This window comes from Streptopelia decaocto (genome assembly GCF_964273445.1).
Source record: "Streptopelia decaocto genome assembly, chromosome: 7".
Lineage (NCBI taxonomy): Eukaryota > Metazoa > Chordata > Aves > Columbiformes > Columbidae > Streptopelia > Streptopelia decaocto.
In genome coordinates, this window is record NC_138661.1 from 53,582,424 (window position 1) to 53,606,756 (window position 24,333).

The window sequence follows — 24,333 nt, forward strand, 5'->3', positions numbered from 1 at the left end:
GAAACCAAATATCTGTGCCACTGCATCAAACAGCTGAAGAAACTGGCATCAGATCTCCAAACTGAGAAGAATGTCCACAGTACCCTACTTTTTCCACCTGGAAATGCTGCTGGGGCAGTGGGGGAGGAGAGACTTGGCCATTTGTCTGGGATTTCCAGGCAGCAAGCTGCCTTCCCAGAGCAATCCTTTGCAGCAAGCTGCCTTCTCCCTGGAAGTGTGGACAAACGGCCATTGTATGTGGGACTGGCTGTAGCAGTGACCGTGCTTCAGGGCTCCGCGCCCCAGGGCACCCAGGACGTGTTGGAACACGAGCCGGGTGCCTTTGTCATGGTGATGCCTGGTCAGTTTGTGTTGGATGTGTGCCCTGTGGGGTGCATGTGGCTGTGTTTTGGGGTTCCCCAGATGGGAATACTGTAGCCAGCTGTGACAGTGTCAGTCAGCTTCAGTGGGGTGCTGGGTGGCTCCAGGGCAGAGCCACATGACTGATGGACATAACAGCAGAACAAAACCGCCCACCACAGAGGTTCAGTTGACTACTCCATGCTGAAACTGTCACAGAAACAGAAAATAAGCAAGGAGACATATCTGCACAGTAAAAATACCCAGTAAATTAATATTTTAATTGCTGTTACACACAGAAGAAATGAGAAAAAAAAAATACATTCCGAAGAAAGAATTAAAATAGTAAAATCAGCATAAAAATATGTTAAGAAAAGATCCCAGATCAAGTGGCCATATTGCATGTGGTGACCTTTACAATCACGGTAAAGGAAGTAAGTGCTAGAGACTTTCACAAATGGCAAAATGTTCGACTCCCAGGGGAGAGCAGCTGCTTCAGTCCCATCTTTCAGTGCACTCTGCCCGGAATGCGCGGGAGAGGGGCTGGAGCAAGAGGCTCGCATGGGTAAACGACATGGAGATTAGTGTTCAGGACAGACCAGCCAGTCTGCCGTCTCAGCTAGGCACAACTACTGCTTACCCAACAGCATTTGATTTTTTCTTCCTTGTTTGTTTTTGTTGTTGTTCTCTAGTTGCAGTTTTATTTAACAAAGCATCAGGTTCTGCTGGACTGACCCTGCCAGCACCATAGTCTTGGAGCAAACCTCCCCAGGTGAATTAGGAGCAAGGCCTGGCCTGGCAGGAGCCTGCACAAGCAAGGACTAGATACATGTGTTTGTACTGATTCAGCACCATTGCCCAGTGGGCTGGCTTTGGTTTCTTGCTTTTTAGCTATCAGGAAAAGGTTTATGTTATTTCCTGGTGTTCTCTGTCTTTTGACTGATCTGAATTGGTCCAGTCGTGCTCCCCATGCAGTCTCGGTGGTTCAGCCCCTGCATCCCTCTTACATGACACTGGCCTTGTGCTTCAGCCTCGTTGTTGAGCCATCACACCACTCCAGTAGCTCATCCTCCAGCAAGCACAGTGTCACCACAGAAACAATACAAGCCACAGAAGTTTTGGCATTCCTGCCAACTGGCCACCTTTTTTCATTTGTAGTCTATCTAGAGTTATATATTTCTATTCTTTACAATAAGAGCAAAAATAAAATAACATTACGAAAATTTCATCCAAACTAAGAAAACTAAAACCCATCAAACATTTTAAAGAAACCATAAAAATTTGCATTGTGTTTGCTTCTGAGTTCATATCAAGATAAGATTTTACTGCAGCTGCTTCAATGTTATGGTCCATTTCATATGTACACAGCTCACGTTCCTTGGTGTGTAATTTCTCACATTCACTTGTGTTTGCACAGCAGCTAGTTCTACCAGAACTAAGTAGTTTCTAGCTGTGGTCCAGATTTGAAATCAGTGAACAGTGGCATTTTTGAGAACATGATGATGGTTTAGAGCTGTATTTCTAGATCAACTTTTGTTCTGGGCTCTAGGACTGGTGGTACAAGCACTTCCTTCGCTACAGACCCTGCTGTTTCTTTGATTCAGGTGAAAAGGAAGTAATTCAAGAAGGATGCGCCGACCTTACTGATTCCATTATGGCCTTCCCTCTCTGCTAATTTTAAAGCTGGTAAAACTTACAATCACAGAAATTAAGCACCCCTTTGTAAGTTGTCCCATGAAACCGAGCTGACCTTCTGCAGAACGAAGGTTGAACAGAATAACTTCACTTTCTGTTCCAGTCTTTTCATCAGCCATAGCAGACTGTGAGGGTACTGTGTTTTGGCTCAATTAGATTTATCCTTGCTAACAGTCAGGGATGAGACCAGACTGCAAAATTTGGATGCAAGGTTCAGGTCTAGGGATTTGGTTGAGGCTTTTAGAACTAAAAACGATTGGCAAAACTGAAATTAGAGTTCAGACTTTTAAGTTCAAGTGCAGCTGAGCTCATCCTGTTAGTGTGAATAAATATTTTGCATTTGCTTTCCATCTGATGCAAACTGAAAAGACACATTCCATGCTTTAAGAGCAGTCCTGCGGATCCCTGAAAGTATTTTTAACATTAAGGTAGGATAAATACTTGGGATTATACAGCACTTCGCATCTTCCAAGTTCTTTATGAGCATTAGTCCTCACAGGTAGGTAAGTGCTAATTTCCCCATTTTAGAAATGGGATGAGGGCCTGGTCCCCTGCTGTTGTAACTTGGCGTAGCACTGGCTCTTGTAGACTTGTGCCTATTCACACCAGATGAGGACCCGATCCCAGAAAATTTAAGTGACTTACCCAAGGCCGCAAAAGGAGCAAGCATGGATAAAAGGCAGAAGTACCCAGGAGGACTTCTGTCAGCAGAAGTCAGCAACCTCCCATCCTCTTCCAAGAACACAGTTAGGCTACCTCTGCTTAAAAGAGCCCATCTCTGTATCCAGAAAGCAAGCAAAGAGAAAGGGGCACATGCCACTGAGCTTTACAGTTGCTGTTTGCTTTGATCTGCTTCCTCCAGAACAGCTCCCAAAATTACCATGATAGCAAGCTGAAAACATACAGGTATTAGTGTAAAACTAAGGGACCAGAGAACTTTGAAGACCTACTACAAAATTCTGCAAAGTTTGTCCTGGGAATTTTATATAATTGTGTAAAAACGTATCAGTTACCTCCACTGATTACAGCACGAAACCTTCAGCAATCTCCTTAAAAGCCATGCTAGAGTAATTCTTACACCAATCAGTCTTACAGTTGCCTCAGTATGGAGATGTAAGACCCCAGGTATTAAGCACAAATACAGTTTTCTTGGTAGAGTAGGAGTAAAGCTGTTAAAATCCTCTGGCTTTGTTCTTCTCAACCTGCTGTTTTTACACCAGCTTCACCCTGCTGACATCAGTGTGACTGGCACAGCCCAGCAGCATTACTAGCAGTTAAAAACCAGTTGCAATTAGCATTGCTTTGACTTCATTGGGAATTCTGTGTAAGATGGTTTTATCTACAGAAAGAGATACAAGGCTTAAATAAATGTGCTACATCTTTTATATGTCCAAATAAGGAGCCAATGGATCTCCAAGAGGGTAATATCTACACAAAGGAAAGAGAGCAAAAGTAATCAGACCACGTGTGTAACGTCAAGCGAGCACAGATGGGAATTGCAGAGGGGTGTCTGAATACAGCAGTGTGAAAGAAAAGCCTCTGCACCTAGCAAGGAAAAGAAGGTGATATTGCTGGGGGCAGGCAGGCTGCACTGCTGGGGTGCTTCATTCCCTCTGTAACGTCCCTGGGCCAATGACTGAGTGTCTCTCAGAGACTGTACCCCTGAAAAGGAGAAGAATGGATCAAACCTCACAGTGTAACAGTGCAAAGAGGCATCAGGAAAGTCCCCAAGGGCAGTGCCACAGTCATGTCATTCCCACTTCTTGTTTGCTCCCTTTCAAAGTGAAGATTGCCCTCATTGGGGTTGAGGGAACAGTTTTAACCCCCAAAAAAGGTATTTAACAGACTGTCAGCAAGTGCTTATTGTTTCTAAGGGTTTACAAAAACTCAGGATTGTGTCAAATCGGTGTCCACAGCAGCTGGTCTCTTCTCAGCAGGAAAGAGCCTCCAGGAAAATGGTCTCATTCAAGTAATAGGGATTAAAAGGAAGAATGCAGAGCAGGAGAAGGATTTTGAAGACTGAGCGCCTTCATTGGCAAACCTCCAAGCCAGCCAGGACTCTTCCTGACTTTGTATGCTGAGAGCTCTGCCTCCTGTTCCTGGGAAGGCTGAAGCTGTTGCAGCACTGGGATGGAGCCAGGGTGGCTGGCCAGGATGCATCCAAGCCAACCCGCTCTAGGCAAGGGGACAGTGAGGGAACAACAGCTCACTTTGGCTGCACGTTTCTGCTGTCCCAGCTGGAGCCACCCAGAGCCTCTGCCACCGGAAACTGCACCTCTGACGGCCAGTGAAGAGGACAGATCTCCTAGTATCACTTAAAATACCATTTTCTGCAAATAGCCAGTGGCTGATGGCAGAGCAGGATAACAAAGCAGGCCATGATGAAAAAGCACACAGAAAAGCAACTCAGTGATCTTCAGAAAATTGAAGACTACTCATTTCTAGAGGGGAAGAAACAGATAATCAAAATTCTAACTTATAAATAAAGGTTACGTTATCACACATGCGTTTTCCTCAAAGCAAAGGGAAGCTCAGTGTGCCAGGGGCTTCTCTAAAGAATTGCCAGCTAAGGACTGAGCATACTGGACTGACCCCTGACAAGGAGTTGTAAATCAGACTGAAATGTGCTTTTTGCTCACGTGCTGGGAGGACAGTGGGGTTCACCCCAAATGCTTAGATTTCTTCTTAGCTGTTGCTGGAAAGATTTGCAAACAGTCAAGCTGAATAACAGCAGGTGACATCCACAGAGAGCTACACCGTAGGGTTCAAGCTGTGGCTGGGAGATAAGCAATGCTGATGAATGAAGATGTTTTATGGTCTAAATTCCCTTAGCAGTTTACTCCAGACAGGCCCCGGTGTGGCAGTGAATGAATACGGACAATATTACACAACAGCATTAAAGGGAAGAGATTACACGGGGCTGTGCTATTTACAATGCTTTCGCTCTCAATAATGCAGCTGACCTTTCTGATCTCTGTCTGAAAAGCAGCAGATGCCTCCATGGGGTCAGGGTGGTTAATCTAGATTTTTTGTAATACTGGCTGCATTTCCACTAATGCAGAAGTCATGGGGAGGCAATGCCTGTTCCTCACCCAGTCCCACCACGCGAGGCCGGAAAGGAGCAGGAGACCCACTTAGCACCTTTCAACACCAAGGGAAAAGCTCACAGGGTTGGTAGGGTTACCTCAGCTGCCCCCTGACCCTGCCGCGCTCCTCGGAAAGAGAAATTCCTGCTCTGCTGACTGTGCCAGAGACTTGGTGCCAGAGTTTCGCCTGGCATGGTCTGAGCACGCTAGGTATGGAGACGGAAGTGATTTTCAGCCCACAAGGCTGGTCTGGAGGGCTGTCCCTCCTGCTCGCCCTGCTCACACGGGTGTGTGCAAGGGGCTGTTGGGGCATGCATGGATTTGAGTTGTGCAGTCCCTGTTTGGCTGCAGGTTTGAAGATGTGTGGGAACCCTCAGCAAGCTTTCTTTGCACACCTGAGTGCATTCATGTCTTAAGCCATTGGGGAGCATCACAGCACATGGAGCAGCCCTAGGAGGGACAGAAGAAAAAAAACATTCAAATAGTTTCAAACAGAAACAGAGGTTGCTGGTAGATATCCTAAATAAGAGAAAAATACGCATATGATCACAAATGAACTTGGATTAAAAATTCAGGGCAGCCTCTTCCTTTATCTCTTTAAGAGAGTCTGAAGTCAGAAGTAATCTTGCTTCAGCAGATGCACAGACAAACTAACCAAAGAATTTGGAACAGAATCAAACAGGCTTTCCCAGCCCTGTTGGCACATTCTCACTGCATCCATGTAAGTTTGAGAAGGAAGCAGCAGGCACTTTGAACACAGGACAGAGTTTTTCAGGAAGCTCTGCTGGAAAGGGGCTTTCCAAAAACAACTGGCGCAATTGTTTACCACCACCTGGCAAAACACAACAACAATTTACATCCCAAATCAGGGCCTTGACCACAGGAAATGCTCACATGAAGATTCAAGAGAGATACTGCAAGCGGCAGTACTGTAAAGCTTCATCAGGATCTGGAATATTATCTGTTAGGATACTGGGGAAGAAAGGCATAGAGGTTAGATTCCTGTCTGCTGTACTAAGGACAGTTAGGGCATACATTAGTAAGAGACACATACTCCAAGTCCTGCTATAGAAATCAAAATTCCTCATGTGCCCATTCCATCTCAGCTATCACTGGTGGCTGCAGACACCATATAACCACATGGAGAAGAACACACTGGCCTAGCTATCTGGATGTCCCTGAAATCCCACCAAACTCCTAGTTCTGTCACACGCAGCAACCTTGTGTTGCACCTACAGACCTGCCCTGGAGCAGCAATCAGCCGCGATCAAAGCTCACAGCGCTGAATGCCAGCGCACCCCTTGTTTTGTGCTCTCTGCCTGGTGCTTTGCTTTCATCCTGGTTCTGCTGGGGGCTCCCCCACATGCTGCTGTTGACTCCAAAGCTCAGCCCTCATCTGGATATGCTGTTTTTACTCTACCTCCAGGCTTCCTTTCAGCAGAGGCAATAGATCCAGTTTGCCTACTGAGTTTGTAATGCACTAACAGAAACAAATGTTTCTTAAATTCATTTTTACCTCTGACTTTAGTAGAGATCTGTGTGTGTCTGCCTACTATAGAAAGTAAGTGTTCTAGCACAGTGCATGGCCAAATCTCCTCGCCATCAGCCCTCCTCTTCCCAGACATTCAGCATCAGTTTCAAGACTAACAATAAAGTGTAGTAATATAGCACTTCCAAGGAGGAAAAGTTGAATGAGTAGCTACTGCAGGGACAGTCTAAGCTTTCTGATGTTGACTCCACACGGAAATAAGCTGTATTCAGAGAAAACCATTGGGAAAAAAAAAAAAAGCCCCAAAGGTAATGCTTCAAAGAAGCAAAATCAACACCACCAATGTGCCTAGAGAAACGGAGATCTCTCTCAGGGGTGAATGCAGCTACAGCACCTGAGATATAATCCACGTGTTCACAGACTATTGGTGCTCCACCTAGCTCCTCTTTCTGAAGTCCTCTTCATCTCTGGTCTCTACAGCTGACAGTGCAATAAGCATTTGGGCTGCATAGTAAGTAGCCATGATTTTGAAGCGTGAGTAGGGCACAGGAAAGCAGAACTTGTTAAGTGCAATGGTCAGATCCGACACCATGAACAGCATCGCGCCGATGCAGGCCGAGAGCTTGGTCCATGTCCAGAGGTCGTTGCACAGCTGCATGCCCGCGATGGCTCGCCAGCCCATGAAGCCAATCAAGGCGATGTAGACAGCTACCAGGTAGGTGAATGGGCCTGAGAGGTAGGAGTACAGGAAGGCATAACAGGAACTGGAAACAATGCCCATCAACAAGCCGGCTTTGAGGTCCAAAGGCTTCATACCGAAGGCTGAAGAGTACAGAATGTGTGTGATGGCAAACATCAGCAGACCTGGAAAGAGGCATTGACATAGCAAGTGTGACCTTTCATCAGTGACTGGCAGTTGGTAGCAGAAGAAAACATGTGGCCATACTGGGTTTTAAATATAACACAACAAGCACAGGCTTAGATGTCCTTGCAGTGTTACAACCCTTAACACTTTCAGTGGGAACCATACTGACTACTTGGAACCATTTTAATGTAAAAATCTGTACATGGGAGATCAGCCTTAACACCACGCTCCCATCCCAAGAAAAAGCCCCAGCGTATCCACTACTGTAGCCAAGTACAACGCTCTTGTGATGCAAACCTGTTTGCTGAGAGGCCAGGTGAATTAAGCTGCTGCAGAAGGAACAAAGCTTGTTTTTCAGGTGTTTCTTCCTCCCCTGCTTTGGAAAGAAGGGTGGGGGCAAGGCAGACCAAAGATTAGCCCCTCTAACTATCCAGAGTGTTTTGCTCATAGGTCACGTGTGGAACAGGAAGGCTGGAATCAGAGCAGTGTAGGAACAAAATGTGATAAAAAATACCAGTCCCTCCAAACCCAGACACAAAGCCTGACTGTATTTAGCCACAAACCCAAAGGCACTCAGGGACTAAATCTGGCTTCTGCTCCATCTCTGCCCATAACTAGGAGAAACCTAAGCTGGAAGGAAGCAGCTGGCATATTTCAGGGACTGCACCAATGTGATCTGCCAATAATTTTATGGCTATTTGCAAGATTCAGATGAAGCTCAGCTGGAATCAATCAGTGAAAACAAAATGCCAGCTTCCCTTTGAAATGCACCACGCCTAAGAAATGCCAGATGTGGGTGTTGCAAGGTACTGCCCCTATGTTGTCCACTTGCCACTCATCCATTTGTCAAAAAATGTCCCAATGTATTGGTACAGCTGCTGACTACTAACTGTCATTCCAGTCATAGGTAATGGGCCCCAAATGGGCTTCTCTGGTCCTCTGCTTCCCAGCCCCACACATGGTGCAGCTACAGGCTGTCCCACTTTATCCTGGCTGAGTTATGAGAGTAGCTGGAAGTTTTCATGCAGCTCTAAAGCATGAAATGGAGAAAAGAATCTGGGAAGCCGAGTCCTCCAGCAGGACATTTTGTTTACATTTAAGGCATGATGCTGTGGTGTAAAGGGCAGCCACTAAAACCTGCTGCTGGTAGACATTTCTTCATCCTCATACTCTTGTGTTGAGGCAGCTTAAAGAAGGGGGAGTGTCTCCCAGCCTTTGGGGAGGACCAGATCAGACATCCACTGAAAGCTCAGCCATGGTGGGGTGAGAGGGGAACCCACAGGAGGGAGGGGGCTGATAAGGATCTGGTCTGCAAGGTGAGGCAAGAGAAAATTGACGGTGTGAAGGGGAAGGACAAGAAGTGCAAAGGAGGGCAAAAAGAAGCTGACGTTTCATAGAACTATTACACATCATGGGCACAGCACTGAAGGAAACCGAAGTGGGGTTTAGGACAAGAGATGTTTGTAGAGTTACAGTACAGGAAAGGTTAGAGCCCTGGGGGTGGTAAGGAGAAGAAGGTTACTTCACCCTAGCAGTGAGGACTGGCATTATATGGAGAGTTCTAGGATGGGGAACTGAAGAACATGTTGTCCTTCATGCAGGCACCTGGAAATGAGGAGGAGGAGAGGACAGGATGTGGCAGTGAAGCAGAAGCCCAGAAAGGCAGGAGGAGTTTTGTGATTTGTGGTGAAGCTGGTCATAAACGAGTCAGCTCCCAGGTTTGCTCATTCAACACCCACAAATCAAGCCAGGAACTGGGGAAACCTGTGATGGCTGCACAGGGAGGGGCAGCGCATGTCTTAGCCTTCGACTTGGTCCACCCAACCACATCAGGCAGATCAGCCCTTCTGCTCTCTGTCTGCTTCCTTCCCCTGGGTTTCCTTCCCCTTCCCTGCCCCCCAGAGTTTCCTCTCGGGCTGGCAATAAGGCTTTTTTGTTAGTCTCTGTCCTGTTCACCAAATGCATTATTGTTTCTAAGTGTCTGCTATCACAGGAGGTGGATGTTAACACTGTGAAGTATCTTCTACACTAGTCAGAAAATAGAGTGTTATCAGTGAACTGAAACAGCAAAAATGAAAAAAAAGTGTGCCAGAAGCAGGTTCCCAGGCTCTCACTTCCCTATAAAGAAATGAGCAAATGTCCTTGTATTAAAATAAACTCAGTGTCTCAAAAGCTATTCAAATTAGCCCAGCTTCCAACCCTTTTTTTTCAGCCTGACAGCTGTAGAAATTGAACTGAGAGTGCATTTTTATCTAGTATTTCCTCTTATTCTCATGAAATTTCAAATTCCCACCAACAATGATGTCAAAAGGTTGAATATTGCCAGCTGTCAACAGCAGCAGCCTGCTGAGTTTTAAATCGGAGAAAATACGCTTTGTAGGAGAGGTGAGGGATGAGTGGGTTGATGTGCTTTATCTGCTAACAGCTGGAACGCAGCTATTGAAGGTGGTAACTCAGATTAGTATGGACTGAGGCAGGCATGGGACAGCCAGCATGAAGGCTGAGGTTTTCAAAATGTTTCAAAAGAGCCTTTCTTCTCCTTAAGAAGAAAAATGTGTCTAAGCCCACAGAGCAATTCTTCTCAGTTGTGAGACTAGGGTCGAAAACCCAACTTATCTGCACATTAAAACACATTAACCAGATACTGAATTGCAGTGACTGGCTGACCTTCGTATAACACTAAATTTGAGAGGGAACTCGGAGATATCCCAGCTACATGGAAACAGAGAAGCTCAGAATGTTCAACGTACAAAAACAGTCATGGTGAGAACTGGGCCTTTGCCAGGCCTCAGGTCAAGGACCAGTTCCAGGAGGCAAAACAGAAGCAGAAGCAGTCGGGCTGAGGTGACCTGTGCTGAGCTGGGTACCCCTGTTAGGGGGAGGCCCATCGGTGGGAATGCCAACACTCAGCACAGAGGGGATGGCACCCCAAAAGAGGGCTGGAGCTCCTCAGCAATGTGCTCAAGATTCAGCCAGATAGATCCAATCGTCAGGCCCTAATCTAAAACCCACCAAAATCAGTAAAAATTTTTACATGAACTTTTAATGAGATTGAGATAAACCCTTGGGAAGCAGGATTAAAACCGCATTCAGAGCATTTGGCCTTTCATATCTGGCATTGCACACACTTCCCTCTCATGAAGAAAGAGCTTGTGGGAATCCCAGAATAAAACTAAATACTGACCTCAAGAGAGGGGGAAAAAATAAGCCTTTGACTTTCAGAGCTGACAGCAGAAGTCAGAAAAGTCCCCTCATCACATTTTCTAGTGGGACAGTCAAAGCAGCCAGTTAATGGTGAGTGTTATGTGAAATCCCTGTGCTGGTTAAAATAACTTCAGAAAGCCCACCAGTCACTTCAGTAAAGGAGTCAGCTGCTGCTTATTTCTTGTGACAGTCCAAGTGAGTGTTGCTACAGGCAGGCTCAATGTAGCTTTAAATGATTACATCATTTATCATTATCATTTATCATAAATCATTAAATCATTCGGCAAACTAGCAAAATAAAACAAGCTTGTTTTGCTCTGAGAGATGTAGATCTATCTGTAGAGAAGACAGGCCACGTGGTAAGGTTTGTCCTTGATTCCCCATCATTTACATGTCTTGCAAAACAGACATCTTGTACAACAGGCTACATGATTCATATTGATGAACCTGCAAGTAGGACAACATTTCTGATGCTTTGTTTCTAGCATCCACTTAAACACCTGCCCCAGGCTATGGGCTTGTCTGTAAAAATATAAGGATCCTCTCCACCTGTTCTACACTGAGGACGTATTTCTGATCCTTGCAGCAAAGGGCTGACAGATCTCCCTGCAGAGAGTGAGGAGGTAGATACTTCGCGTGGATTCATGGGATCTGCTGAGTGCCGTGAGCATTCCCTTTCCCCCAGGGATCCTGCTCATGCCACATTCTCAAGCCTCAGCCAGCTGCGATGCTGTGAGCACGTGCCAGGGAACCAAACCTGCCCCAGTTACCTCAAAGCTCAAGAGAAGGACTCATCCACAGTGTGACTCCACTAACCATGATGGATTTTAGTCAAGGGATGTGTGCTTCCCACTGCCTGGGGCTTAAGCTGTACATGAATAAACAAAATATGTGGCCCAGCAACTCATTACTAAATAGAGTAACAGCCGGACACTGTGGCATCCCTTTAGGACTGACACCGCACTCACCATGAATGAAGTAGCCCTGCTCTTGCCAGATGAGAAAGGCATCTCCCACTGCCGAAAATATGAGTCCCGCTAGGATGCGGCTGGCGCTCCGGTGTGACACTAAGAAGTTAATTCCATGAGCCAGAAGGAAAACCCACAGGCAGAAGATGGGCAGACATTTGATGAGGGCACTGAACCAGGAGGGGCTGGAAGTTGGCAGCCAGAGCACAAAATAGACACAAGTGGCTTTAAAGAAGGGCACCAGTTTGGGGCCTTCACTCTTCACCTAAAAGGAACAAACATTAAAAAAAGATAAATTAGTGGGATTATCAGAAGCAGCAGTAGAATAAGCTGCATAACAGAACTGTCTCCTTCCTTTTGAAAGCTTCTCTTTCATGTATACTGCCAGCTAGCAGCATTTCTACTCTGAGAAAGGCTGGCTGAACTTGACCATGATCCTCAGCCTAGACCTTTGGGACCCTCTCTGCTGAAAACACTTCTTGGCTGGCAGGATGTCTTTTGCATGATGGAGAGGGAGGAAAGTTTTAAATATCTTTTTATTTGTTCTACAAAAAACATTTAGGCCATTTATCAAACTCCTCTGGTGGTCCTTGCCACCTATCTTGTGTTTTAGACTAAGCCCTTTTTACACGTCCTTTCCTGTAGCTGCGAAAGTACTGCACTCCCCAGGAATATCCCAGCAGCAAACAAGCCAATAAAAGTGCAAATCTTCTCTCCCATTTTGATGAAACCTCTTGCTTAGCTGGTTGCAGATCACCCTGAGGACACAGCCTGTCTTCTAACACATTTTTCCTCCTGCTCTGTAGCCTCCTGCCTGAAGCTTGCTGTTGGCATCACCACATGACTTCAAAACCCATCACATCCACCTCACAGGTGAGGATGTCACTTCCTCAGCTGACTAATATCAACCATGTGTTGCTTTGTTCTAGCATTACACTAATAATAGACTGCCCATATTGCAGGAAACATTTTGACTCAGGGCTCTATTGTGTCAATCCAGACACAAAAATGCAGCATGAGCACTAGGTTACTCATAGCAAAGCTACAGCACAGGCCAGGTGCAGAGCTACAAACTCCACACTCTGGGTCTGGTCTTAATGTACAATTAGCTGAGACCACTCCGGACAGTGATGATACATATTGTGTTCACCTGTCCTCCTGTGATACCTCTGCATTTTAGTGCAGGTGGATAAAACAAAGCTATGCTTTCGATTTTCTCCAGGACAGCAGCTGAGGGCCAAAACAAGGAGCAAAGGAAGAGACTGTGACTGCCTCAGTTGCCTGCCTGAGCATTGTCCTGGAGTCTTTTAGGTGGCCTGTTTCCTCCTGCAGCTAAGAGTGCAACCTCCAGAGCTCCCCTGCAGGCAGGCAGTTCACTCTCAACCTTCTCATTTCTTTAGTCAAGCAAGATTCAGTTGCTTAGTATCACAACGACTTCCCACTGCTCGTGGCCAAATCACACAGAGGCCTTATGCACGGGAAGAGGACATGGGAGAAAATGAAGAGGCACCGGAGCTGGGTTCACAGTGCAAAATTCATCAAAATCTGAACATCCTTGTGTGACACTCTGGGGTTGTTTATCTCACACAGGAGCCCATGCTTCAAAAACCTCTAACAGAAACATTGGTCTTTCTTTCCAAATCACTTGGCTGTATTTCTGCTTCCTGCATCATGGCACATTGCCATGACACAAAACCAGCATCCGTTTCCCTTTAACACAATGCAAATTGGTGCAGATACCTAGAATGGCTGAAGACTACACAGCAAATACCTCCATACTTACGGTGCTCAGTTAATAAAGCTTAAACTCATCAAAACTCAGGAGCTTTTACAAACACAAGCAAAGGGAGTAAGGTGAAGCTGGGAGACAGGGGCAGAGGCAGTGAAGGACATCTTCATATGCAGTATCTATAGAGGGAATGCAATCTCTGAAGCAGAAAGACCATAAATAAAGGGCATCCCAAGAAGACAGTGCTTTCAAAATTTTTCTCTTATCTGATGGAAATTTCCCCAGCATATCAGCAGTTTCTTAGCAGTAAGGTATTTCATTATTCCTCTATACATTATTCATAGGCTATTGCCAACACAATCTTTAAACACTCCATTAAACAACCAGGCTACACAATTCACTCACAAAAGGACATCAGCAAGCTGTTAACTTTATTGTATTACATGGGGAGCCCGACATGAGCCCTCTACTTTGGTCGTCTAAATTAATCACCATTTACCACTTGTCTACATTCCTTGGGAGAATTCTGGCAGCAAATAGCAAATGAACTGGAAATAAAAGTCATAAAAGCCCACACAGTCTCACAACACTGGGGGTGTCTGGGAACTATCAAGCGTCGTAGGGGGAAGAGTGGAGCCAAGCTTCCCAGCTTCCCCCTCCTTCAGACGCAGCACCTTGCCCTTCTGAAGTGACACATCAGACTCAGACTATCCAAAGCCAATTCCCAGCTCCAGCTCTGTCCCCTCCCCTTCTGACTCTTTTCTATTAAAAATGTAGTTGGTTACATTCATCCTCTCACAGTTGCAGGCAACAGTTGCTGCCAGCGCTTCTGGCAGGGTTTCCTCCTCTCCCCCACCAGTTGTGGAGGATCCCCACCATGCCATAAGGAGCCTGACATCTTCAGCACAGAAAACTAACAACCTCCAGAGCTACAATGTGTGAAAGAATTTCAAGATCAACAGTGCTCCATGTCCCTGTAGCAGTCTCAGCTAAGGTAGGTAGTTTTGTACCTCTGAAGACAAACATTTACGCTGAAAGATATAGTTCAAGTTCAGCCTTGTTTGCAACACATCACAAAGGCACAGTTACAAGCATACAAGAGAGTATTTGGGTTAATAAACACAGGAAGTTTTATTTAATACCTCATATTAAAAGAAAAACACCTGCTAGGAGCAGTTACCATTACAATCACAGCTTGCCCTCCCCTGTGTGCATGCATGATGAGACAGGTTTTAATTACACTTGTCATTTTCCCCAGGAACCTTGTTTTAATGAATGTATGATACGCACTTGTGCAGAAAGATGATGTCTGCTGGTAAACTTAAAATTACCGTTTCTTACTATTTGAATGTGAATTTTCCAAGTCCAGCCAGCATTATCTTAAAATAACAGTTTGTATTATTTCCATCCTAGTAATAATTAAGGAATTTTTCAGGCATAAGGAGTCAGATTCCAGTCTCAGTTACACACCCATAACCATGGAATTTACAGTGTTACGGAGTTCTCATATAAGAATAACTTTGTATATCTAGAAGGGCTACAGGCTTCTTGTTATTAATGCTTTACTCCTTTACATTTTTTATACAAGTATACTTCAAATGAGTGATTTCCAAACATGCCTTTGCCCATTACTGAATGCTGCAGCTCAGTGGAGCCACTGTTATGGTTCTGACCAAAATGGGAACCCCACGAGGAACACCCCTTGCTGAGACAGAGGCACCTGTGCAGCTGAGGGCTGGGCAGCCCATCCTGCTGGGATGGTGTGGCACTGGAAATACTTGGAAGGAGTCTCCCAAGAAAAATTGAGGCAACCAGAGGGTGAAGCTGGGGGATTGCCGTCTGTTTGGACATGTGGCTGAGGCTTGGGAAGAGGTGATGGGGCAAATTGCCACCTGGAAGACAAGTCAAAGCTGGTATTGAGAAACCATGTACCAACACAAGTGGAGGCTGTGGCGTAAGGAAAGCCAAGCACATCAACCATGACTGGACTTGCCTGTATGGGAATGGGAATGGAATGGGAGATGAGGCTGTGCCATGGTGTTGGAAAAAGAAGCATTTGACACAGGTGACAAGATGCTTTTTGCTAATGTATGTGATTGTCACAGCTTTAAGCTGGGTTTTTCCATTTTGTTACAAGTTCTGTTGCATTTTTCTTCCCACTTCTTTCCATCTTTCACTACTAATTTACTCTGTGCTGAAATGCAGCACAGAAAACACTTTGAATACAATGACAAGGCAGTATTTCCAAGCTTTGAATTTCTAAACTGAGTATAACTTAGGACATTTTCTCAACTACTATCACTATTAAGTTACTTAGAGTCTTTAAAAAATAGTTTAAATTTCTGTGAAGCCACTATCTCTGTATTTGTGGAATTATAGTGGAAGTATCATTTATTAAATTATCTGTATCCAACCAAATCCAATAAAACCCTCCAAGACTTAGGCAGACTAGGAGGAAATCGCATCCTGGCTCTCACCAAGAGATTTTGGACCAGATGATCTCCAGAAGTCCCTTTCATTCTCAATCATTCTGTGATCTTCAAAACAGAACATGGTATTGTGACATGCAGGTCTCTGAAGGCTCAGGGCTTGAATAGCCACCTCCCTTCTAGGGATTCATAGGTTTACAGTATTCCTTCTTGTTTTGTCTGTTCTCATTCTGCCCCACTTTGAAATACTGCACATTTCCTTCTTGCTGTTGTTCAACAGTGACAGATGACACCCACGCAGGCATGGTGGTGGAGTTGCTCTCTATGTGACAGAGCAGCTACAATGTACTAAATTCTGCCCAGGAGCGGATGAGGAACGAGTTGAGAGTGTATGGGTCAGGATCAAGGGGCAGGCTGGCAGGGGTGATACTGTTGTAAGTGTCTATTACAGGCCACCGGATCAGGCTGAGGAAGTTGATGAGGCCTTCTATGGGCAGCTGAGAGTGGCCTCACAGTCTGAGGCCCTGGTTGTTGTGGGGGATTTTAACTTCCCTGATGTTTGCTGGAAGGACCATTCAGCCAGCCAGCCACAGTCCAGGAGGTTCCTCCAGTGCATTGACGATAACTTTCTCATGCAAATGGTAGAGGAGCCGACCAGGAGAGGAGCGCTGCTCGATCTCATCCTCACTATCAAGGAGGGTCTAGTCGAAACGGTAAAGGTTGAGGGCTGCCTGGGTTGCAGTGACCACGAAATGGTGGAGTTCAGCATCTTGTGTGGCAGGAACAGAATAGCAAGTAGAATTGCAACCCTGGACTTTAGCAGGGCTAACTTTAGCCTTTTCAAGCAATTGCTGGGGGAAATCCCATGGGCAAGGCTGCTTGAAGGTAAAGGGGCCCAAGATAGCTGGGTGGCATTCAGGGATTGCTTCTTCCAAGCTCAGGATTCCATCTGGAATATTGTGTCCAGTTCTGGGCCCCTCAGTTCAAGAAGGACAGGGAACTGCTGGAGAAGGTCCAGCGTAGGGCAACGAAGATGATTAAGGGAGTGGAGCATCTCCCTTATGAGGAAAGGCTGAGGGAGCTGGGGCTCTTTAGCTTGGAGAAGAGGAGAATGAGGGGTGACCTTATTAATGTTTATAAGTATATAAAAGGTGAGTGCCATGAGGATGGAGCCAGGCTCTTCTCGGTGGCAAACAATGATAGGACAAGGGGTAATGGGATCAAGCTGGAACACAAGAGGTTCCACTTAAATTTGAAAAGAAACTTCTTCTCAGTGAGGGTGACAGACACTGGAACAGGCTGCCCAGGGGGGTTGTGGAGTCTCCTTCCCTGGAGACATTCAACACCCGCCTGGACATGTTCCTGTGTAACCTCATCTAGGCATTCCTGCTCTGGCAGAGGGATTGGACTAGGTGATCTTCTGAGGTCCCTTCCAAGCCCAAACATACTGTGATACTGTGACACTATCACACAAGTATTCCCACCATCCTGTGATTTGGTATTGGCGTAAGATATCTTGAGAAGTTAGGCTAGCCAATGAAGAAACACAGTTACAGGGGAAGTGGCAGACTTGGAAAAGTAACTCTGAGTAATAAAGACTGACAAAAAATTCCCAGTGTGCAAAATACAAGATGTAGAACACAAAGATGACCAAAAGCTTCATACAACAGCTCCTAAGCTACATCCGCAAATTAGTTCTTGGCGACTCGCCAAGAGCCATGGGGTCCCCGCTGGATGATCTCTTCTTGCACCTCCCTGCTATGCAGTGCTAGGAGATGCTCATGATTCATGTCTGTATAAAGCAATATTCACTACAGGGAATGATCCAGGGAACATCTGTGCTGCTCCTCTGCAGCACAGACAGCCTGTTCTGAGTGCTGCAGGCACAAAACCACACCAAAAAATTTACAGCTAGCTCCTCTACCCCAGAATAAGCTACACCCACAGATAACAGCTACATTTGTAAGACAGTGCCCTGATTTTCTTTAATGTTTTGGAGCCAGTTGGCTGTATCTACATCACAAGTGGGATGAAGAAAATCCAGCTGCCACAAGGAGGGAGACATCATGCTCCTGAGGTACAGAAGAACATCAGAAGCTTGTTGCTCTGAAATCCTGAAGCTGGACAAAGTTTGCTATTCCTAAGCCTCATGCTGGTCTCAGGAAACAATGTGGGGTATCAAAGAATGCTCTTCTCTCCCCAGGTCCCCTAAATCAGCCTGCACAGAAAATGAGTATACAGCCTCTTCCAGACACCAGCCATGTGCCAACCTGCTGTGGGGATATGGCTCACACCCATTGGGTTGCAAAATAATGCTTTCCAGGATAAGTGTTTTAAAAATAATAACCCAGCTATTCCACTGAGACCAACACTTGAGCACAACTGTGTGCACTGGCCAAAAAAAGCTGGGATGTTGTCCTCCACCCATCCCTTCCGGCAGCCTTGGCTGGCCAAGTACCATCTTGTGTATCCAAGGCTGAGCTGCTTCTCCTGGCTTTCAGCATCCTGCATCATGGATCCTGCCTTTGTTCTGCCCTACTGTGACAACAGCTCTTACCCCCAGTTGTGTGCCAATACATATTTATGTGGCTTTGTTGCCATTTATTACGCTGCCACTGCAAGCCCATGGCTCATGTTTCTCATCACCCAGAACATGAGGCTCTTTACAAGTCACTGATGATCCTCCATGCAATCTGAGTCCCTGAGGGAGAGCTACTTCAGCCTATGGATGGACCACAGTTAGGACAAAGTATATTTACATGCAATAGGCTCTCATCTATAGAGCGACAAGGAACAAACACAATTCCCCATCAGGCTGAGCCTATAGAAAACCCATCTTTGTGCCTAACCAAAATGAGCAGACCGTAAGGAGAAGCCCATGTGTGCACAGATCCTAGCCAGAGGCAGCCAATATTCCCCTAAATTCAATGACCCATCAGCTTTTGCTGAATGAAGGAGAATCTCAGCAGTGCTTGGCAATCCCTGGCCACGAACCTGCATGAGCTGACTGCAAAGCCACCATACTGTGGGCTTGCTTGCATGTTCCCACCTTCACTTATATGGTACCACATCAGACCTTCTGAATGTGTAGACACTGCAAATGATAAAAATCAGGGAATTTTTAGACAGGGGTGCCAGATCTGTGTGTAACAGGGAGGATTCAGCTGTTCAGTACCCAGACTCATCATTTACATCTTCCCTACCCTGGACGGATGCAGAGACTGTCGCAAGGACCAGCCCTGGTGTGGGCCCTGGCCTGGCCACAGAGCAAAGGTCCCAGTGGCCACTCTGGCCACTCAGCTCTGCATCCCTCCTAGGTGGTTTGTAGCGGTGAGAGGAGAGAGGGATGAGACGTAAAGGGACCAGCCAGCTGCTGCTCTTCACTCCACAGGGTTGCTAAAATACTAGGGCTGGCTGGGACAGCTCTAACTGGTACAGTCTGGTGAGTGTTGGTGAGTGCAAAGCGCTTCACCTTCAACTCCACTCTCCTGCAGGAGCAAACATGCTCCTGAGGCAGAACCAATTGCCTTTTGTCAAGGAACACACTGGCTTGTACATGACCTAAGATGTTCCTCAATAAAATTCTGAGAAAAAGTGCTTGTTTGCAGAGGGTGGTGAAGAGTTACTGAACCAGCCATCCAACCTGCCAGAAATACTGTGTTGGCGCAATATATTTGTGCAATGAATAAGAGGGTTTATGTTTGTGTTGGAGATGCCACAGGCCAGGCATTCAAGGCAGATAGCTCCTGAACAAGCTCCACATGCTGAAGAAAATTCAGGGTGATAGATAAACCCTCCTCCTCTCAAGTGGAGACAAGATCATAGAGACTCCATCTAAAATGGACTCATAAAATAGCGAACAAATCACCCAGAAGATGGTACATGATTTGCCTTTGGGAGAATGTGTGTGCTAATAATCCTCTGTCTCCTCATGCCATGCGATGAGTTTTGTCAGGCCTTGTGGTGCTCTATTGCAGCTACTGGTGCTCCCCAGCACAACTCAGGGCTTTCATTTCCCCGACAAGGGCAATGCAGGGAAAGTCAGCTCGTGCTCGACCATCCAGACAGACCTGTTTGCAAGAGTTCAAAAAATCATGGTTTTGTCTGACAGAAGAGCCCCTATCATTGAGCACAAGCCAGAAGTAACAGGGCTCAGCCTGAACTTTTCCCACCTGCAAAGGACCATCCTCACAGGTCAGCCACCTGTGTCAGGAGCAGTGGTCCAAGGCAGCTCTTCCACCCCCAGGGTCTCTTCAACTCCTCCTGCAAAGAAGGTTTGTTGGCTTCTCTCATCCCAGCCTCTACTCCAGCAGCTCTCTTCCTCCCCCAGTCAAGCAAAATAAGCTCCAGCTGCACTTCCCAGCTTTGTTCCACAACAGACTGACACAAGGTTGAGAACTAGAAATATTCTACTTCTTTTTCTTAAGACCAAGTTATGGCTATTTGCCAGAAAAATGCAATTAAAAATTTGGCATGGGCTCTCACAGTTCTTGGGTGGTGAACTCAGCTATATCACTGCACAAGTTCTTGGCATCAGAAAAGTTGCCCGTTGGTGGAGGCATAGGGGAGCTGGCAGTGGGTGAGGATTAATCACACTGGCATCTAACAAGGGCCCCTGTGCAAGGCTGGGCTGCTCCACACACAGCATGCAGCTGAAATGAAAACCACAACAAGAATTTTCATCTCCAAGCCAAAATCCCACCCGACTTCCAGTCACATCAACATTCAGCCTAATCTCCGGATTAACCATGGTGGGGATGAAAAACTAACAGCACCAAGGTTAGAACTTCCAGACGAGCATCTTCCCCCCACATGCAGGAAGAAGGGAGGAAATCTGGAGCGGCAGTTTCCTCGCAGCCGCCTGTCTGCAGGGCAGGGTTTGCCTGCACCAGCCTCCCCAGGGGAAGCCACAGCTCAAGTCCCCGCAGTGTGGCAGCACGCCTGGGCGCCGCGGGGCACGGCACAGCCGCCCAGCCAAGCGGCAGCAGGTGAGCATCGAGAACGGGACGTTTTGTACCGAGCCAGCTGGGGAGCACATGAGCAAGGCTCGTCACATCGTGGAAGTGCCAGCGATGTGAGATTGCAGACATGGCTGTTGCAGCCATCTCTTTCCTGATATTTGCTCTCCAAGGACGATTTCTCCACCACAGACTGCTGTCTGTCCCTAGCCGTAAACACTGCTCGAGAGAAGTCTGTGCAACCCAATGCTTTTCCTTAGCCATGCTGTGATCTAGCACCAAACCCCCTATCAGCTGTTGTCTGTGAGTAAATTTCTGAAGGGGATTGTCTAGGATAGGTTTTAGGAGAAAACTGCACTGAACACATGATGTGTGAAGGATATTAAAATAAATGGCTCAGGAAAGTGAGAGAGAAGCATTAGGCAAGTTTTGTGGCCTTCACCAGAGGACAACAAACAGCTACAACCATGAATCCTTGTGCTTTGGTCAGGCAGGGAGATGAGCAGTAACAAGCAAAGAGGGCAGGCAGACTTCACTTCTGCCCTTTTCCAAGTTAAGGCAGAAGGAGCCAAACTGCCACTGCGTAGAAACAGCAAAGCCCATGTTAGCACAGCTGCAATACTAATACAACAGCAGTCCCATCCTGTCTTCAGGTGCTTAATGAAGAAATCAAAAAACACTGAGTGCTGAGCAGCCACACTGACTGTCCTCAAGAGGCTGCTGACGAGGCCGGTTTGGCCCAGCAGCCAATATGACCTGGGACCTCTTGGACATTGCAGCTCTCTGCTGCTATACCAACACATAAAAACAAACAAACAAACAAACAAAAACTACAACAAAAACAAACAAACAAATGCATCTGCAAACAGCTGGGATGTAAAATAGTGCAGGAAAATGTCACAAATAGGAAACAGGCATCTCACCTTCAAAAGACTCCTTGCAGGAGGCTTTAGAAATGTGAACTAACAGTCCCATAACAGCCTACAGTTGAGGCGGGCGGTTCTGGAGCCGACGAAATAATCCCAACCGCATCAGGGCACTGCCTGTGCCATGTGTTGCATCAGCAGCCCACCCCTGCTTCTTGCCTTTTAAACTATGACATTGCCCAAAGCTGTCTTGAGACACTGGACCACGGTATTCCCTCCAGCAATTAAGGAAGTTACAGCATTCATAAAGGTATCTCTTGTACTGAATAGAAGAAGAAATTCTGTTAACTTGGCTAACTGTGGTCAACAAGCTGCGCAACAGTGTCTCTGGCACCTTCCTCCACTAAGCAGAACCTACTGCCATCAGACCAGGCAAAGTGAGATACCGCTGCACCAGCCAATACCTCACAGAGCTACTGGGGTATCTTGCCCTTGGCTTTCTGGGACTGCAGGGGAGCCTTCAGGATGGCAAAGCTTTTCTTTAGGAGATGTCAACTCGTAAAAATCAAATCACAGACAAACACATTTCACCTGAAGACCCAGCTTGGATGTAGGTGTTTTTGCTAGGGCTTGTTTTGTTTGGTTTTGCTTTTTCCCATTACCAACCATCATCTGTCTTGTCTAATAGACTGGCAGAAGACCACAAGGAAGGCTGTTTTAGAAACCTTTTTTAACCTGTGGTAGTAATTGACTCCACACCTGTAGCAATCCCATAGATGTCAGCAGTTTTGGAGATTGCCATCTGAGTACAGTCGGCAATGTACCATTGCCAATGACCAACAATGTTGAACCAGTCAAGAATTCAAATGTCTCTGCAGGGCTGTAGGAGCTGTCACAGACTGATGCTTTCAGGGTGGTCCATTGGCTCTCACAAATGAAAGCAAAAAAGTAGCATTTGCCTGACAGCATCTTGTCGCAGAGCAAAGATTGTTTTTCCCTTCTGGGATTACAGATCTTCCTTTTTGTGTACCAGAATGCAAGACTCTCCAAGCATTTCCTTTACTGTAACACTCACAAAAGAACCCCTTGCAGATGTTTAAAAACCTGAACCACAATGGGTCTGTCTTTTCATTTTGCTCATCAGAGCTGCAGTGCATAGGCACGCACCCTTCTTCAGTGAGCAAGGTTGGTGGGGCTGCATTCCCCAGAGCTGCCCAGGACCTCAGGAGGATGCTGTGAAGCCACAGGGAACTTCAGAAGCCAGCCAGCCAGCACCCTCAAATGCGCAGTTGGTGGCTTTCCCAGGCAAATCTTCTCAGGAAGGAAAGGGGCAGAACTAAAATCCAGAAAAAAATTTCGACTGCTTATGGAAAAGTCTCCGCAACTCAACCTGAGGATGGTTTCCAGGCTATGAGCACACATTCTCTGGAGACTTGTCATTATTTATATTGCACTCTTCTGTGAAAGAGAATGCAGATTTCTGTTACCCAGCAAAAAACAGTGTTAGGTTTTATGTTGCTCTAAGCATTCCCTTGGAGGGGCTGGGTAAGCCAAATGTGCTGGCTGGAGGGTGCAGGGCCGCAGCAGAAAGCAGCACCCCCTTGCAAGGTCCGTTGCGGCAGACAAGTGCCACGCACTGACATCTGTTCCATGCTGTATGGCAAGACTGGGTCCTCTCTCCAGATGGGTGCAGACCCAAAATAAAATGCCCCAGGGCGAACTGTCAGTTCCTTCCTTGTCAGCACCAAGGGCAGGCTAAGCCTCTAGGTAATATCAGTGAGGGGTCTGCACACAGAGTGTTTTGTCCCTGGGACTGAAATCCACCTTTTGCCTTCCCATCTTCAGCCTTATTTGCACCCCATAACCCACTGCAACATTTATGTACTTGTTGGAGGGCCCTAGGCACCCTATTGTTTGGCTGCAGCAGGGGGATGCATGGAAGAATGGGTGCTCAGGGGTAATGGGCACTTGGCAAAGCTCTACCATGCCACATGATGCTTTACCCATAGGGACTGATATTTGGAAGGGAAGAGAGGCCCTTCCATCCAGAAGCATCTTCTTCAGCAGAGAAGACCTCATTTTACCTGCGATCTATGGGGAATAATGCAGGTCTAAATGAAGAGTGTTGCAGCCATTGGTGCTGTAACAGCCCCTTATGGCAACAGCTAAAGAGCCATCAGTGTAGCAGAGAAGGCAGGTGGCACATGCCAGGTTGTACCAGCCCTACCAGCCATTCCCAAAGACATGCCAAGGGTGAAACCACCTCTGGCACCCAGAAGGCACTTCCGTGGCTCACCTTTCTGGCTCACGCACCAGATTCATGTACAGCTCGCAGGTGAGGTTTTTGCAAAAGCAACAGGAAGGCAGAATTGAGCAAGAAGGGGAAGGTGGCTGCCAGTGGCTGGGAAAGCTGTCGGCTCTACCCAAGAGATTTTTGCTGTATGAATCCTCGGAAGGGGCTGCAATAAGATCAGCAAACCTGGCAAAAGCAAGCAGGGCTGTGCTTGGAAACCCAGGAGGGACAGCTCAGATTGTCTTGTGCCTAATGGAAAGCCGAATGAAATGCTCAACCTGTGTAACATGTCCTGAAAGCTGAAAGCTTGTGAAACACTGATGTTCAAGAAAATTAGAAGGGAAAATAGCAATGTACCCCAATAAAGAGATGTGTATTTAGAGAGGTGCCAGTCTGGTTCCTTATAAAAAAG

At 46.5% G+C, this 24,333-nt stretch overlaps 1 protein-coding gene across 1 annotated transcript in view; it reads right to left on the reverse strand.

Annotated features, from left to right (window-relative positions):
* Window positions 1–586: 586 nt before the first annotated feature.
* The window catches only part of TMEM86A (transmembrane protein 86A), a 30,950-nt gene continuing 7,203 nt past the window's right edge, over window positions 587–24,333 (reverse strand). Inside the window, exons 2-3 of the mRNA XM_082058644.1 lie at window positions 11,647–11,911; window positions 587–7,473 (exon numbers count right to left, since the gene is read on the reverse strand). Coding sequence (XP_081914770.1) covers window positions 7,046–7,473; window positions 11,647–11,911 — 693 coding nt within the window. The 3' untranslated portion in view covers window positions 587–7,045. The remainder of the gene's footprint in view (window positions 7,474–11,646; window positions 11,912–24,333) is intronic.